Source organism: Dysidea avara, chromosome 14, assembly GCF_963678975.1.
Source record: "Dysidea avara chromosome 14, odDysAvar1.4, whole genome shotgun sequence".
Taxonomy (NCBI): Eukaryota; Metazoa; Porifera; class Demospongiae; order Dictyoceratida; family Dysideidae; genus Dysidea; species Dysidea avara.
Genome location: NC_089285.1, coordinates 563,456 through 578,956, shown reverse-complemented (window position 1 = coordinate 578,956; position 15,501 = coordinate 563,456). Strand labels below are relative to the sequence as shown.

General features: G+C 38.4%; 1 protein-coding gene and 1 long non-coding RNA gene across 3 annotated transcripts; both read right to left on the bottom strand.

Moving 5' to 3' along the window:
- Positions 1-93: 93 nt before the first annotated feature.
- LOC136244893 (uncharacterized) lies at positions 94-11,365 on the bottom strand. Its single transcript, XR_010695630.1, has 3 exons — positions 11,246-11,365; positions 10,209-10,256; positions 94-175 (listed from the first exon to the last, which is right to left on the bottom strand). It is a non-coding gene; the product is annotated as an uncharacterized lncRNA (long non-coding RNA).
- On the bottom strand, positions 1,763-7,005 carry LOC136244647 (uncharacterized). Of its 2 annotated transcripts, none has more exons than XM_066036200.1 (19): positions 6,527-7,005; positions 6,198-6,341; positions 5,906-6,115; positions 5,672-5,852; positions 5,447-5,608; positions 4,777-5,271; positions 4,544-4,720; positions 3,860-3,937; positions 3,387-3,800; positions 3,237-3,308; positions 3,066-3,187; positions 2,973-3,017; positions 2,812-2,898; positions 2,686-2,754; positions 2,540-2,637; positions 2,279-2,399; positions 2,129-2,228; positions 2,013-2,071; positions 1,763-1,959 (listed from the first exon to the last, which is right to left on the bottom strand). In XM_066036200.1, the coding sequence occupies exons 3-19, from the start codon at positions 6,098-6,100 to the stop codon at positions 1,810-1,812; spliced, it is 2,625 nt and encodes an 874-aa protein (XP_065892272.1). In that variant the 5' UTR covers positions 6,101-6,115; positions 6,198-6,341; positions 6,527-7,005; the 3' UTR covers positions 1,763-1,809. The 2 variants fall into 2 exon arrangements, with proteins under 2 accessions (XP_065892272.1, XP_065892273.1); XM_066036201.1 differs by having other exon boundaries at positions 4,544-4,717.
- Positions 11,366-15,501: the final 4,136 nt, after the last annotated feature.

Below are 15,501 nucleotides of genomic sequence, written 5' to 3'. Positions count from 1 at the left end.
TCCTTACTAGCCTGTACTGAATGAACTTAACAAGTGATGACGTTTGATTGATGATTTGATTGTCTATATGGTATATACGTTCACTAAAACGTTGTGACAATAGACTTACCTCAGTGGTATCTTGAAGATTTTACATGGCACCCCAACAATACAAGCATCTCTGTGCCACTAGCACCTACAGTAATATGAAGAACATTCACTACTTGTGAAAGCAGTTGCTTCTCTAAACTAAAAATCACACAATATGTAGGTGATTTTGTGAACCAGACCCTCCAGTCAACATGTTGAGTTGTTGGAAACTAATGATAAACACCATAGTCCCTGTCTAAGGTAACCCGAAACACTCCTTGCAATGAGTAATGGATGTTTAAAATATTATATGCTAGCTACAAACAAGAGTACAGTATATAATAGAAACCAAGAGTGTCGAATGGTGTATTAGCCTGTGATTAATGATCATGTTGCATCCCGTACGCGTATTTTGTCCCATACGCGTATGGGACAACCCATACGCGTATGGGATATCCCGTACGTGTATGGGAATTTTCCCTGTCCCATACACTTATGGGCATCCCGTACGCGTATAGGCCCCCGTACGCGTACGGGACGATATAATTTAATTCTGAGGCGCTTAGCGTTGCTTGCATAGATTCAACTGGGTTTACAAATACGTAGCTTTTGCAGTTCAGTTTCATTAAATATATCTTTGTTTTGGCTGTACTACCTACTGGCATATACTATGTAGAAATTACATAGCTAGCACACTGCTGTCGCGCTTATTTGTAGCTAGCTAGCTAGCTATTTGTTTGCCTCATAGTACTTCGTGCACGTTTCTTCTCCATGCTATAAGCTGCTATGTGCTGCATGTATCATATATCTGGCCTTCACCATTCAAATCATGTGGAGCATGCATATGTTGATTAAATCGGATGAACTTCTTGAGTAGTCTAGCAACCTTTTGGGCTAGCTAGTCACGAGTCCCTTGAACAAATCAGGCATCATTCTGCCTGTCCAGTAAAATATTTACTTATTTATTTATTTGCAATGTACAAACTCAATTTGAGTATTAATTCTATAATCTATAATTACTAATTGTTCTTAATGGAGTAGCGATGGGCATGTCAGTCTGCCTGTCCAGTATAATAGATAAATAGCAAATTATTTATATAGCACACCATAAATATCTAGCTATTCTATTATGTGACTGGACATATACCAGTGGTCAAATGCATGCTGGGTAGAAATTAATGTGAATTATTGTGTAAGCAGAACTATGGTAAGTTAGTATAAATAGCTACATGCACTTCATGCATATATAGCACAACATGCAGTACCGGGTAAATCATTAAAATCGATTGAAAGCTGCAATTCCATGAATCAATATAATTATTATTAGCTATAACAAGCCAAGTCATAAATTAATGCATATAAATTAGACATGGACTAAGACTACATACTTATAACATAATAGTGCTGTCAGACCTTCAGTGCAGCTGGTCACTGTAAAGCTTTACAAACAAAAGCAAACAGCACAGCTAACATAATACCCATGCACTAACACAGAGTTCAGTCCAAGAGATTCGTTTCAACTAGTTAACGCAAGCGTAAGTGAGACTGAAGTTTACACATCCACTTAACGGTATATAAAACTACTAAAAATCGACTGATTTTCTGACATAGGATCACATAATCATAATATCTACTCTGCACTAAGCAGTAGCAGTGCTAGCTCTACACCATGCATGTTCGCTGGGGGTCAAACACAATTTTATAAATTATAATATGCCATACATTAATATTTAACCATGATTACATAAAGTCAATTACATAGGTTGCACCAGTAGAACAGCATGGTCCAATAAAGTTAACTATAGGTATATCCTCTGGATTCAACTTAATGCTAATGTGCCTGTTGACACAATTCAGGTGGTACCACGATTCACATGTTCCACAGCCAATCTACGTATATATTCAGCTGATAGTCAATGAAACAAAGAGCAAACAACACTTACCCAATCCTGTGCTTTAGTAGCAGTGAATGGGCAGGTCCTGCAATGCTCTTCTATGGGTTCTGCAAACAAATAGATTGCTAACAACACTCATAAGTACCTTACAACTGCTTGTTTACCTGAATTGTTAAGTATTTCTTTTGCCATCTCTATTCTTAAATCGTGAACTGTTCCAGCATGGATGTTCATTGGTAAATGTCTTAAATATTGTTCAGCAAACTATTTTAGAAATTCTTTATGTTGTGTTGCAGAATATATTAAGGCCATACCTTCATAACATAAACTCCACAAGACGAATTGTCTTCCTGTATACTGTGTGGAGGCGTAACGACTTCCCATACATACTTCTTTGGCCAATATCCACCACAATATTGATAGGTGCTGTAAGCGCTGCAAGAGAATTATATGCAAATAGCCAGGGATTATATGCAAATAGCCAGGAAGTTCAAAGAATGTGTTCCTGTTGATATGCAAATTAATGTGTATACATACTTAACTAACTATGTGTGCAAAATATTAACTGTACTAACTTCCAGTTTTTTCTTATCCTTTGTATTAGTCGATGATCTCTTTCTTCATACTTCTTTGGGTCAATGTAGAGAACCTTTCCATTCTTTGGTTCGACGATCTAAAGAAATAGTAGCTATAAAGATATAAATGTACAAATATGTCTGACCACCAATATCCAGTGCATCTTCTGGTAGCAGTAAGGTCCAATGAGGGCATTGTAATGAGACAAATCAACCTGCAGAAATATATGTATACAGGTGTCTGTAAGTCCTCGTAAAGTACCAACTCATACATTGCTTAAAACTTTCTTCTTAAGGATATACGTCCCATTACAAATGTCATTCACTGCAGACACGTCCATGATAAATATTTCTTCTTCCTGTGTTTGGAAGTGAGCATGCACATAATGCATACATTCATATGCACTAGACTTTTCTATGTATTATCTCTAACCTTTTTGTTGGCACGGATCATGTATAGTAGATAAGATGCTATCACCTATATACAACATATATGCTTGCTTGCATAAAGTTTACAAGCACGTACTTCATCAGTAACCCATCCATTGGTGTCGATCAGTGACAGAATTCCCTCGTCGTAAACTTTGTAACTACCAAACTTCGCTTCAAAAAGCATCTGGGTTTTGTTTCTGATTCTCATTAATCGGCCTGCATGATAGCAATATTATGCAGACAGATGATATACCGGGCACAAAACCTTCGGTTTGATAATCATTTTCATCAACTTCTTCATCTGATGAATTAGGACAATACTGATGAACTACCCCTCCTGCAAAATAAAGATGAAAATGAATGAATGAAAAGTGTAGATAGAGAAAAGTAGTTACAGCCTACAAAATATCCTTACGGGATTTGTGCAAGTGGAAATAGTCAATAAGTACATTAGCCATTGTAGGCTCTTCTTGATTCAATAAGTCGGCTGTTTGTTTGTTTGTCTCTACATCATCCTTCAAATCATACATTTTGTTGGTAAACTTTTGCACAATTGTGATTGGAACTGGTTCCTTGTGAGCATAGCAAAGATCCTTCAAACATTTCTGGTCTTCATAGTTATCCACAACATAGCTGTGCAGAAATGCAGCTGGTAAGTTGGTTTTGAGACTGTTAGATATGTATTCATGGGCAGGCCCACATGGCTTAAACAAAAACGATGGATGGTTCTGTATAATAGTTTTCATCTTCTTGCTAAGTTTCACGATTTTGTCAAACTGAAAGCTGTTCCCTGGTGGAATATCTTCATTGCTGAAAATTTCATGACCCCCTAAAATGTATAATCCATGCAGATTAACACACACCTACATGATTGAATTTATTTCTTACCTTCAAGCTTAGGGCTGGTTTCTTCTACTGACATACTACTGGCTTCTTCTTCTTCTACTCCCTGGACCCCAGAACTACCTGTTGTACCAATTCATCTTATACCGATGATCTACCCGTGCATGTACATTTACTTAGACATATCCATGACAAATATGCTATGTATGGGGAGCATTAAAGATATTTTGTGTGCATGTCCATGCAGATGTTTCAATGCATCTCACTTCAACATAGTACATGCAGTGTACCCTCTACCATTTGGAACCAAGAGTTTGACCAATATGTGACCTGGGCTGACAAAATCAGTCTCTTATAGCCTGTCAAAATTTGACCTACTTTTAAATGCTTGAAGCTACATTACTTTGTCCATGATTATAGCTAGCATCCACATAAACGTTTAACCACTTATGTAAAAATTGCTTACAATTTTAATGAAGTTTACAGAATTATTCTAGGTCAAATACAGTGATGGAGATAGACAAGATTCAGTAAACATGTGTATTTTCGGGATATACACTGATTTTGTCAGACTGGGTCACATATTAATTTTTATGTGGACCAGAACTCATGGGGCTAATATTTTTTGTCCTTATTACAAAGTTATTTTTAGAGACAGGTTCTATTGTAACTATATGTAGCTGTAATATCATGTCTGGCATGATAGTTATTGTATGCATATGTGCTCACATCCATCCCGAGCATTGCTGTATGATGGCTCTAGGTCAACCTGTTCCCTCTTCACTGGAAAGCTATCGCTGCCAATTTGTTTTGTCTTCACTGAGGTGCTTCCTGTACGATTCTCATTAGCTTGTTCACCGGTCTCAGTGTTCAATGGGCAACTATCATCAATGCTAGAATCATCTGCTGTCAAAGTGGAATATAATTATATTATACTACACAAAAATAACTACTATTCATACCGATGACTGAATTCTTGCATCTTGTCCCTTTGTGGCAATATGTTGTGCATTTTACTTTGCTTTTGAAACATACACATTTGCCATTTACACAACCAGATTTGCAATTGCAGTGTGAAACATCAGTTTTCCTTCGATTGAATTTTTTTGCAGCTGATCGCAGTGCTATTGAGGGATCATCTTCCCACCCAGTGGTTTGTACTGTTGCATGAAAGCACTTCTGAAGCTGGTCAGTTCGACATCTTCCTTTCAAAAGTCCATACTCGGTTCTTATTTTGTAAGACCCATGTTGTTTTGCAACCACAACTCCTGGTATTCTTCTCAAATCACCTACACCTCTGTCATGTCGTGGAATCCTTACAGTCACACCATCCCCAATTTTAAATTTTACAGCCTTGATTCTTTTGCTGTTATCATAAAGTTTCTTCATTTTAGCAGCTGAATTTGCAATGTTTTTCTTTGCAAACTGTCTAACTTCATGGTGCCTGTCTTCATTTTCTGCATTAATAACAAACAAAGCAGCTGCAATGGCAATTTTAAATCATTCCCCTTATACCTGCTGGAATTATAGGTGTCTGCTGTCTGAACTCTGTGTCACCAACACAGGTTCTGGCCTTGGCCACTTCAGGTTGCGTAGCCTTGGTCACCGGATCAGAGTACGAATCTGTGTTACCTAGCTCTGTCAAATCATCAGTTTCTGTGGGAGGATCCATAATAATGGTCTCTTCTTCTGCCAAACACATTCCTTTCACGGGTTCAGAAGATGGATCTAGACCAAACACCACTTGGTATGGTGATGTTTTAATGGTCGCATGTGGTTGCTTATTGATTGTAACTGGAAAAACAAAATTATATACAATAATTGGGATCAATAGCACCTGTTTTAAATAAAACTTACATTGAACTCTGGGAAGAAACTGAACCCATTCTGTTGTCTTCATGTCAGCCATGAGTGAAGTGAGCATGTGTTTCACCACTCCGTTAGCTTTTTCAACACACCCATTTGATTGGGGGTGCCTTGGTCTACCTCGAATTAAAATTGTCTCTTGACTCCACTCATGAACAATCGTCTCAAAAAGCTATAAAGGAATGCATAAAATACAGCATGCACCTAGACAGTTGTCTTTCCAACCTCATTGTTGAATTCTCGACCATGATCAGATTGGAGTATCTTAGGTACCCCAAGGTATGCGAAAACATATCGTTGCAAGCACAAAACAGTTTCTGCAGCACACTTCCTAGATTGTGCCCATAGAATGGAAAACTTGCTAAAGTGATCTTTGTAATGACCAATCCATCTGTTGTTGCTGTCTGGAATGCTTGACATGTCAATCAAATCAATCTACAATATGAAGTATATATATATATAATACACTTATTATGTTATTCCTGCATAAATGGAATATAAAAGCAATATTATTTACCTGTCCACGAACATGGAATCTCTTTGAAATGATGGGTTTCAAAGGAGCTTTTGTTAATTGAGGCTTCTTACAAGAGCAAGTGAGGCACAGTCTGCAATATTCCTCTACACAAGTTCGTGTTATCCCTTCGTAGTTTGACGAAATCTTCAGGCGAAAGAATGAAAATTATTGTGTGGCAGTGCTTATACCGCTTACACATACAGTGAAAATGTGCATCTTTAATAATGCAATAATGTCAATAGCAGCTAGGGAGTGTACATAGTTAATGCATTAATGCTAGCTGATTTATTAATAACACTCATATAATTATATTATACTATTATGCATACCACTGAATAAGTCTTCCTAACACCCGAGTGTGCCGTGCCTTTCTCATGAACAGACTGGATGATATCAAATATATCATCTGTTGTTACTACTCTTCTATAGCCTTCAAACAGAGAATTGGCCGGAACCTATATATATTAATGAGACATGCATACATGTGAAAATAGCTATAGCTATATATCTCCAAATTTTATAGGCAGCTACATAATATATATTAAAAAGATTTAGCCACTCACACATTGAAAGGGTCTGATATATTTTGCGTTAAAAACTTATTTCTCCAATTGCAACAGGGTATAATATTGAGACAGACTGTCAAGTACCCATGCATACTCCATAGTTAATGCCACCGACATGCGCGGTGTTGAAGGAGCGCGCGGCCGCGTTAAACTCACCATGCTCTTGCTCTTTGTAGGAACGATCACAGCATTATTTAATCCAATCTGCGGAAAATCTTTCAGTTCAAACTGCTTCTCCTTGACGTACTGCCTAAATCTTGGTTTAATTTCATAATCGTCCTTGGAATCACCACCATCTTCCGAGCCATCTTCAGCTCCGTGACCAGAGTGGTCTAATGTACGAACGAAAGAGGAACATTGAACTACAGCCTATACTACACAGCCGCTTAGCTACCTTCAAGCAAGGTGGCCTTGATTAAATCGAATTTCTCACGGTTAAACAAAGAATTAGAACGTTTCGCGGCCTGGCTAGCTAGGAACTCGTTAAATTCTCTCCGAACCCTTTCCACGGAAATTTTATCATCCATCACGGCATTCAAGCAGGACTCGATACTCTCAGGTGATACTCTCAGGTCATAAACTATACTGCTAGCAAACACTATAGGATTGCATGCATCAGCACTTGTGGCGGCAAATAAGCTCAGTAAAGCGAGCAGCAAAGAGATCAAAAGAGAGGTGTTAAAATTATAGAGAAAGCATGTATCAGGCACTGATACAGAAATATATATTATCAAGAGTTCATAATATTATGAAGGGAGGTGGCTGGTCCAAGTTCAAGCTGAGAGAATAGAAGTGTAGAATCTACATAAAATATATAATCAACCCAGACTGCTTTTAATTCTGTATATAATATAACCTGTAACTTTAGTTTTGTAATTTAATTTTTTTCCTTGCCATGCCCACTGCTGTCCACTGTTGGTCAGACATGTGGTCGCATGTTGTCCGAGAACACATTCTCTTGTACACAATATAATATAATTTGTTTGTAATCAGTCATTCGTGTTTTCTCAACAATTATTAATGATGGTTTCTTCTTCTATACATAATATATACATGGACAAAATGAAAGTGAGTTTTAGTAGGACTCGAGCATGATCAATGTATCAGATAATGAGGGTGGTGATAGCTACTGACCATATCCATGGCTGGTGTACGACTTACAGTCTAGATAAACACATGATGAGTCACAGTGTACTCTTAGTACACTGTAGGCTAGCATACTGCACAGCATGCCCTGCTAGGAATAAAAGGGCATTCTTCCCAATTTTTGAATATCTACCTTCCTGAGATTAAAACTATAGAAGAAAATCTTTTAAGTCTAGGATTTGTTTAACTATTCTTACTACCAACTGCCTATGCTATATAGACTCACTTCTCCTCTACATGCTGTCAATGGTATGAAACTAGTATGTAAATGCATAGCCACAGTATTTTATTATTTTTTGGCAGGAAGTAAAGGCATGCCTATGCAATTCACAGGCCAAGCAAGGTGGGTGCCTAGCCACCCCATCCACTCCCTGGATCAGCCCCGGCCCTATGCATGTGTGGCAAAGGCCACATGGGTGAGTGGTTGCTAGGAGCATGTTCGATTGTTGACTGGATAGCCACTTCACTTCCTGCTTGGATGGCTCCTTGAGGTATTGTTGCTCAGCAGTTGCTATCGGTGATGCTACATATTACTTAATTGCCCCATGCAATGAAGTAATTTTCTCTAGTTATAATGTTGTTTATGACCCACACTGTTAAAAAGGATGTTCCCAGTACACCTTTCGGGGTGTCCCCCACATGTTCCAGAATAGCTAGCTATATACATTAGCTATACACTCCTGCATTTGTTGCACCTTTGCAATTTTAACTCTTCTAAGTGCTGATAGTTCAAATCAGGATTCAGGATACCAGCTGCTTTATCTATAAGTTAGTTTTGCATTAAGAATAAATATTATATTAAACTTGATATCATGCTATAGCTAGCTTTACTGTTTTATTCACATACAATAGACTGTGTACTACACCTTCATGCAAGTTCCAGTAAAACTATAAAAGTCATTTTTCTCTCCACGCCATGTCAACCCATTGAAGCTGTCGATAGCAAATTAAGCGCCTCTAAAATCATTTATCGTCTAGCCAATTCATTCAGTTACAGCTAGATAACAGTGATTTTGTAGTGCAACAAAGCTATTTGGACAAGATCTAGGCGTGCATAGTAAGATGGAACCTATTTCAAAACATCGTCCCATACGCGTATGGGCATCCCATACGCGTACAGGCACCCCGTACGAGTATACGCGTATGGGATATCCCATACGCGTATGGGCAAAATACGCATGAGGGACACAACAATCACATATAATAACATGGATATTTCAGTAATGGTTCATTTATGTGAAATGGTAATTGGAAATGTGTATGTGGCAACAGGCCTTTGTTCACCAGTTTTCTGTGTTATTCAACAAAGTATTCAACAATTATTGTACAAGGAAAGTGTAGTAAGGACCCCCAGTTCGCTAAAACGATGGTTGCACAAATGAGAGTGTTGCCACACCTTCAGGGATCCACTTAGCGATGCCAGAACTTTAAACATTAGCCATTTCCCCTTTAATGCTATCATGTTTCCACTGGCCGAATTGGGCTAAATACGGCAACCCTTAATGGCACTATAAACAAACAATCCATGTTACTTCACGCAATCATATATCATGGGTGTAAACTCCGTAACAGGAACTCAATAACAATCGCATAAAACACGAGGTAACACTTACAACAGTACGTGATCAGGGGGAGCAATAATTGAGATACATCAACAGTGTGTGTGTGTGTGAGCAATACTATTACATGGGTAATACACCTGTTCAGTACTCTTGGTTTCTATTATATACTCTCGCTACAAATTATGAATTGGACTTTGTTATAGGTTGTGAACAGATAAATCATACAAGTATCACTCATTTACACCCATGTCAATATACATTAAAGCACACCAATGTACAAATGTGACATTTCACAACCAAAGTTATAGCAGGTAGTTCCATTTATGACTGCACCAAATTAAGCAGTAAACGCATGTTCCTAGATAGTAGTAGTTTTACATCGCCAAAAATTAAATAAGATTACACACAACAAATACCCATTGATTGCATTTATATGGAAGTGACTTTAGTAAGGAGCTTAATTTAAGCCCCCCACATACTAGGGGCTGGAAACTAGCCACCTGCTACTGAGGATGTGGTCACCATTAATTTGAAAGCAAAATCTACAACATTACATGTTGGGAAAATATTAAATACTCATAGTGAAGGGAACATTCGATAAGTTAAGACTATTACTACAGTGTTCTTGTGATACTTTAGGATGATCATATTGTGTACGATCAACACTTTCAATTTATTTATATAAAACCATGTCCAAAGACTGGACATGGTCTATATTAACCAAATAATACACTTACATCAGGATTGTTCAAACTGGTGAATTCTGTGACATCTTGTTTAATACTCTGCAAAATAAAACAATCAGTATAAGGCACAACAAAATATGGAGGATACAAGTAATTGTTCAACTAAACAAATGCCAGGTATCAAATGAATACCAGGCATAATTTCCAAACATTCTGTGTGCAACACTGCTATTAAACAATGAAATGAAGAACATTGTACAGAGCTCATGGAAAGCATCAAGAAGAGTACAACACAAACCGTGAAATTCAATCATCTGGGACAATGAACATGCTTTTGCCAATTTTGCAAAAATGTATAAGAACAAATACATGATCAAACATGTGACCGTGATACGAATATCTTGAACTATATAGCAAGGATTGTAGTTAACAGTTTGCCAGCAAAACATGACGTGTAAGTATTCTGATTGTTATATATGATAGGCAGAACACAAATTTTCATCAGAAAATTTAAAATCCTCAAGTGAAATGTGCACGTGATTTTGTTTGTACATTTTGCAAGCAACCGGTAAATGCCCATGGAACTCATAACCCCGACACCACTAAGTGACACTAGCTTCCCCATGTCCCAGTTATACAGTCATAGTAGGTAGGTCTCTTGCTCAAGGAAACTGAAACTTACAGTTGGAGTGGGGGGGGGGGGGGGGGGGGATCAAACCTGGAACCTGCAATTACCAAGCCAATGTTCTAATCGGCCAGGTTGGCTATGTCACTTCACCTATACTATACAGCAACAGCACAAAGCAGGCATTTGTACTAATCAAAGTTCAAATCCCAACATTGTCCCATGTGCAGATAACTGGTAAGGTTACAGGCATTGGTTGGTAAGCTTGGTTGATTTGTAATCACCTGATAACAATGCCATACATTATTAGCTCAAGGCTCACTCACTACTTAGAGTCTATGTAATGAAAGTGCTACTTGGCATACACAACTACCAGTACACTATACTGACTACTTATTACTGTAAGTATTTAACTCACTACTCAGTTAGTTAGCATAGCCACACAACTTGAGTTTTATAATACCTTCCATGAAGCAGAAGCCAAGATATAGGGTAGCTTGAGGTCACCTGTTATACATATCCACTCCACTGTAAACAAATCTTTAAATAAAGGTCACTCAATCGTCATTGTTACGCAGAAAACTTGTTGACCACAAAACGGGTTGGGCGGTGATCACGTGACAACCCAGTTTCCTGTATTATGTAATTTTGTGGTTGAGCAAGTCTGTACATTACGAGATTGATTAAAAATAAGCTCACAAAGTGGGGTTTCAAATTGTGGTGTCTCTGTGATTCCTATACTGGATATGCTAACAACTTTATTATTTACCGAGGCAAGGCAGGGGAATCAATCTCTAGTAATGGACTAAGTTATGATGTAGTTATGAAACTGGCATCGCCATACATAAATCAAGGCTATAGAAGCTACCATATGACAACAAATGTTGGTGAAACTAATATTGACGATTTGCTATAAAATTGCAGTTGGCAAAATTTTAAATTGGCAAAATGCTCTCACTGAAAAATTGGCGAATAGCGTAAGTATACGATGCTGTACTGACCCGCTTTAAAGAATACTCTGGTCCTGTTTCCAAAGATGCCGAATATCTGTGCTCCAATTTCTTTCGTGGCCACACCCACTTAATGGATTATTTGCTGTCTGTAGGCATACTCGCCCATTTATCAATAATTGATTTATCAATAGTTGCACACAAATTCATGTCTGCTGCTGTCTGCAAGCTTATGTGGAGCCACTCCCACTAATAGAGTACGAGTTCTAGTCTAGTCAGTAAGCCGTACCCATTTGCAAGCTTGGAACCACACTAATTTACCAGTTTCAGCAGTCGAAGCTTTGTCAAAAACCTACTTCAACAACCAAGGTTTGAAAATAATATTGACGAAATTTAAATTTGGCGGATTAGTGACGAATTGCCAATTCACCAAATTTAGTTTACTGCCAAATTTATTTGACATACAGTATATGGACAACTTCTATACTTCTCCTCAGCTGCTGAAAGATTTGTACACAAATAAATACTATGGCCTCAAATATAAAAGGATATTTAGAACAGATCAAAACAACAGTTACCAGTTATCAAAAAAAGCCACATGGACCAGGAGTCTACATGAGAAAGAATGAAACTGTTTTCAATGTTTGAAAAGACACCAAATGTGTCGTAGTTGAAAGTACAGAGCACTCTGCACAAACATCTGCCACTACAGCTCTTACATTTACACTTGACTAGTTCACTACAAGCTTAAGCAGCTATAGCTAGGTAACGTGCTCCACACCAGAACCCAGACATTGCACTCATCAAGTATCCGTCCCCAGCCTTCTGGAGGTGGAATGTGTTGCTCACTGCTGCACCATAATATAGCTTGGAATGCCACTCATTTGGTGTGCTGCAACAGTGCATCCTGTGTTGGGGGATAATTTCAGGGCCACCCACAGGGGGCAACAGGGGAATTTTGCTCCAGGCCTTCATCCTGAAGGGGCCGCAGGGGTCCCCACCAAGGGCCCCTTGAATAACTGTTCAAAAGATCGATATACTCTAATAGAACAGTCAAGATCTAGATATTCTAATAGAGCAGTAGCAGTTTCAGAGGAGCAGTGTAGCAAGCTTAGAAATAAGGAGATATAGTTGGTGAGGGGCAGCTATTGTCATTGTCAGCACATAACGACCTTTTTCTTGGTCTTCGACCTACAGCTATTCAGAATGGAACCCTTCTTGCCCCAGGGGCCCCACTTTTAACTCTTTGCCCTGGGCAATGTTTAAAATCTGTATCAAGAGTGCAGTTGATTTGGCCATTCATAAGAGCTGCATGTCAGCTTCTATATATATATATTGATTGTTAAGAGACAAATTCCTGTTCCATGAAGTGGACCTTCGGCTGTGGTACTTGAAGGATTGTGATCAAGGTTGTCAAGTGTACCAAAAGTAAACAGACAAGTTAGCTGGAACAACAACTCCCTTCTCTTCATATTCCTTCAAACAGCAGTTGTTAACTGGCTTTCTATTTCAAAAACCCTGTTGTAGCTATTACATTTACACCTAAGTCATATAAATGGTTTACTACCTTTTTACACCTAGTTTCTCTGTGAATTAGAGAGGCAATGGAGGTTGTCTCTAATAAATGATGAGACTCAAAGGTAGTTGGTATGTGCTTACTGAAATTAAAAAAGGAGTGTTTGTAAAATTGTGAGGCTTGCTTGTGAATCGGTGGAATCTTGACATTGTAAGTCAACACCATTTAGTATCATGGATACGAGACAGTATGGCACTGACTGTTGCTGACAGCCAGGTGGATACTTACTTTGTAACCTGTAATGTTTTTTCATACAATCTTGGCAGCTCTAGCCAACAATACCAATTTTATAATTCATGACCTTATGTGGTAGCCTGTTTTAACATCTCCTGTATATACGTACTAGACATATTAAAAATTTAAAATGAGAAATAGGGATCGCTAAAAAAAGCCACAAAACAAGAAGGGATTGCTGGGGTGGTAATATAAATCATAAATCACTATTTCGACTCTTTATAGTCAAATGGAGCATTTATAGAGTCAAAATAGGGATTTGTGGTTTACGTTACCACCCCAGCGATCCCTTCTTGTTTTGTGACTTTTTTTAGCAATCACTATTTCTTATTTTTAATATCTAGTTTGTGTACTTTTTTCCAAATCCACGTATGGATTATAAGTTAATTGGCACAACATAGTGTAGCCTAAGCTAACAGATTCCTCAGTTTACAAGGTTAACTCATTAACTAGATATCTTAATGCATTATTAATTTGTAATTTATGATAAAGACTGTATTTTCATTCTGATTTGTACATGCACAAAATATAAGGCAGCTGGGGGGACTGCTCTTATGCTGTCAGTTCTCTCTCCTCTTTTGGTGTTCCTCATTCTTCTTATCCCTTTGGACATTGACGGAGGCCAGAGTTTCCTCCACCATGTCGACAGGATCTTGTTCATCATCATCATTATTTGAATGTTGCTCTATCAGTTCAATTGTACAATTGGTCTTATTGGTTCCTCATTCTTCTTATCCCTTTGGACATTGACGGAGGCCAGAGTTTCCTCCACCATGTCGACAGGATCTTGTTCATCATCATCATTATTTGAATGTTGCTCTATCAGTTCAATTGTACAATTGGTCTTATTGGGGATGTCCTTGTCTATGGTTGTCATTAGTCTTTCTAGATGGTTTTCCATACTGTACACTCGAAGAGTGTTTAGTCTACCTCTGCTTTTCCAACTGCTTCTGCCCACTCATGGCAGAAGACAACATATTATTTGGTTGTGTTTTAATTTTCATTCAGGCCGGAATTCTGCTGTTGTTCTGTTTGGCCATTTGTATGTTGTCCAGATAGTCTCAGCTTGTCTCTGAGAGATACTCTTTTTTTTAGGTAATACATGTAAAGATCTTTTCTGGCTTTCTCCACTGCTCTGGCCTGCAAGCTGCAGCTGGTCTGGCCAAAATTAATTAATCGTAGCATTCTGCTCTCGATACTTTCTTCTTATTGTCTGCTACTTTTGCTTGGCCTCCACAATTATGGGAGGTGATTGTCCACTCCTGATGGTGTCACTGTTGTTACTAAGAGTCAGGCTCTCTTCGATATGCTTCTTAGAACTGGTCGCCCCCTCCACCTGAGGATCAAAGATGTGATTTCTTTGGCCCTTCTTGTTGGTCTGAGCTCCAGTTCTGGTCAAGTGTTTGTCCTTCCTCTGTTAGAGTTAGGGCTATTATCGCAAATAATAGAATGTCAAGCAATAGCTGCCACAGTTTTGGGAACCAAAACTTAGAACACACTGTGCTGAGAATACTGTCCGGCTCAGGGGGACCTACCTCTATAACATTTCCTGTAGGAATATGACTGTGAGCTTGAGGTGAGAGAAAATGATGCTGGAGAAAGTTCAAGTAATGCAGTAATTGAAAATGACGATTATGTTAGCAACAAAGATGTGGTTATTGTGAAGAAAGAAGAGGTGGATGTCTAACCGATTGTTTCAGGCAAAAAGAATCGAAAGTGTCAAGTAGAGGTGATGCAAGACACCATGAAAGGCGTAGTTAAGAAAGTCATAGATGCACAGAAAGCATCACTAGAAGAAAGATGGAAGAGGCCCACCAGGATCGAGTGAGAATCAAAGATGCAACGAGATGTCCAGGAGTTTCAAATTTGAATGTTGCAGATAATGGTCACTGGATCTTACCATATGTCACAACCACCACTGAACATGTTTCCGTCATAGTCTGGTGCCACTCCACCATA

Bases quoted from the DNA above. Each gene is read 5' to 3' on its own strand.
- LOC136244647 (XM_066036200.1), bottom strand. From the start codon at position 6,100: ATGTCAAGCATTCCAGACAGCAACAACAGATGGATTGGTCATTACAAA. The intron at 5,609-5,671 runs GTAAGTTTTATT...TTGTTTTTCCAG, and splicing joins GTTTCTTCCCAGAGTTCAAT to TTACAATCAATAAGCAACCA. The intron at 3,938-4,543 runs GTGAGCACATAT...TTGGTACAACAG, and splicing joins CAGCAATGCTCGGGATGGAT to GTAGTTCTGGGGTCCAGGGA.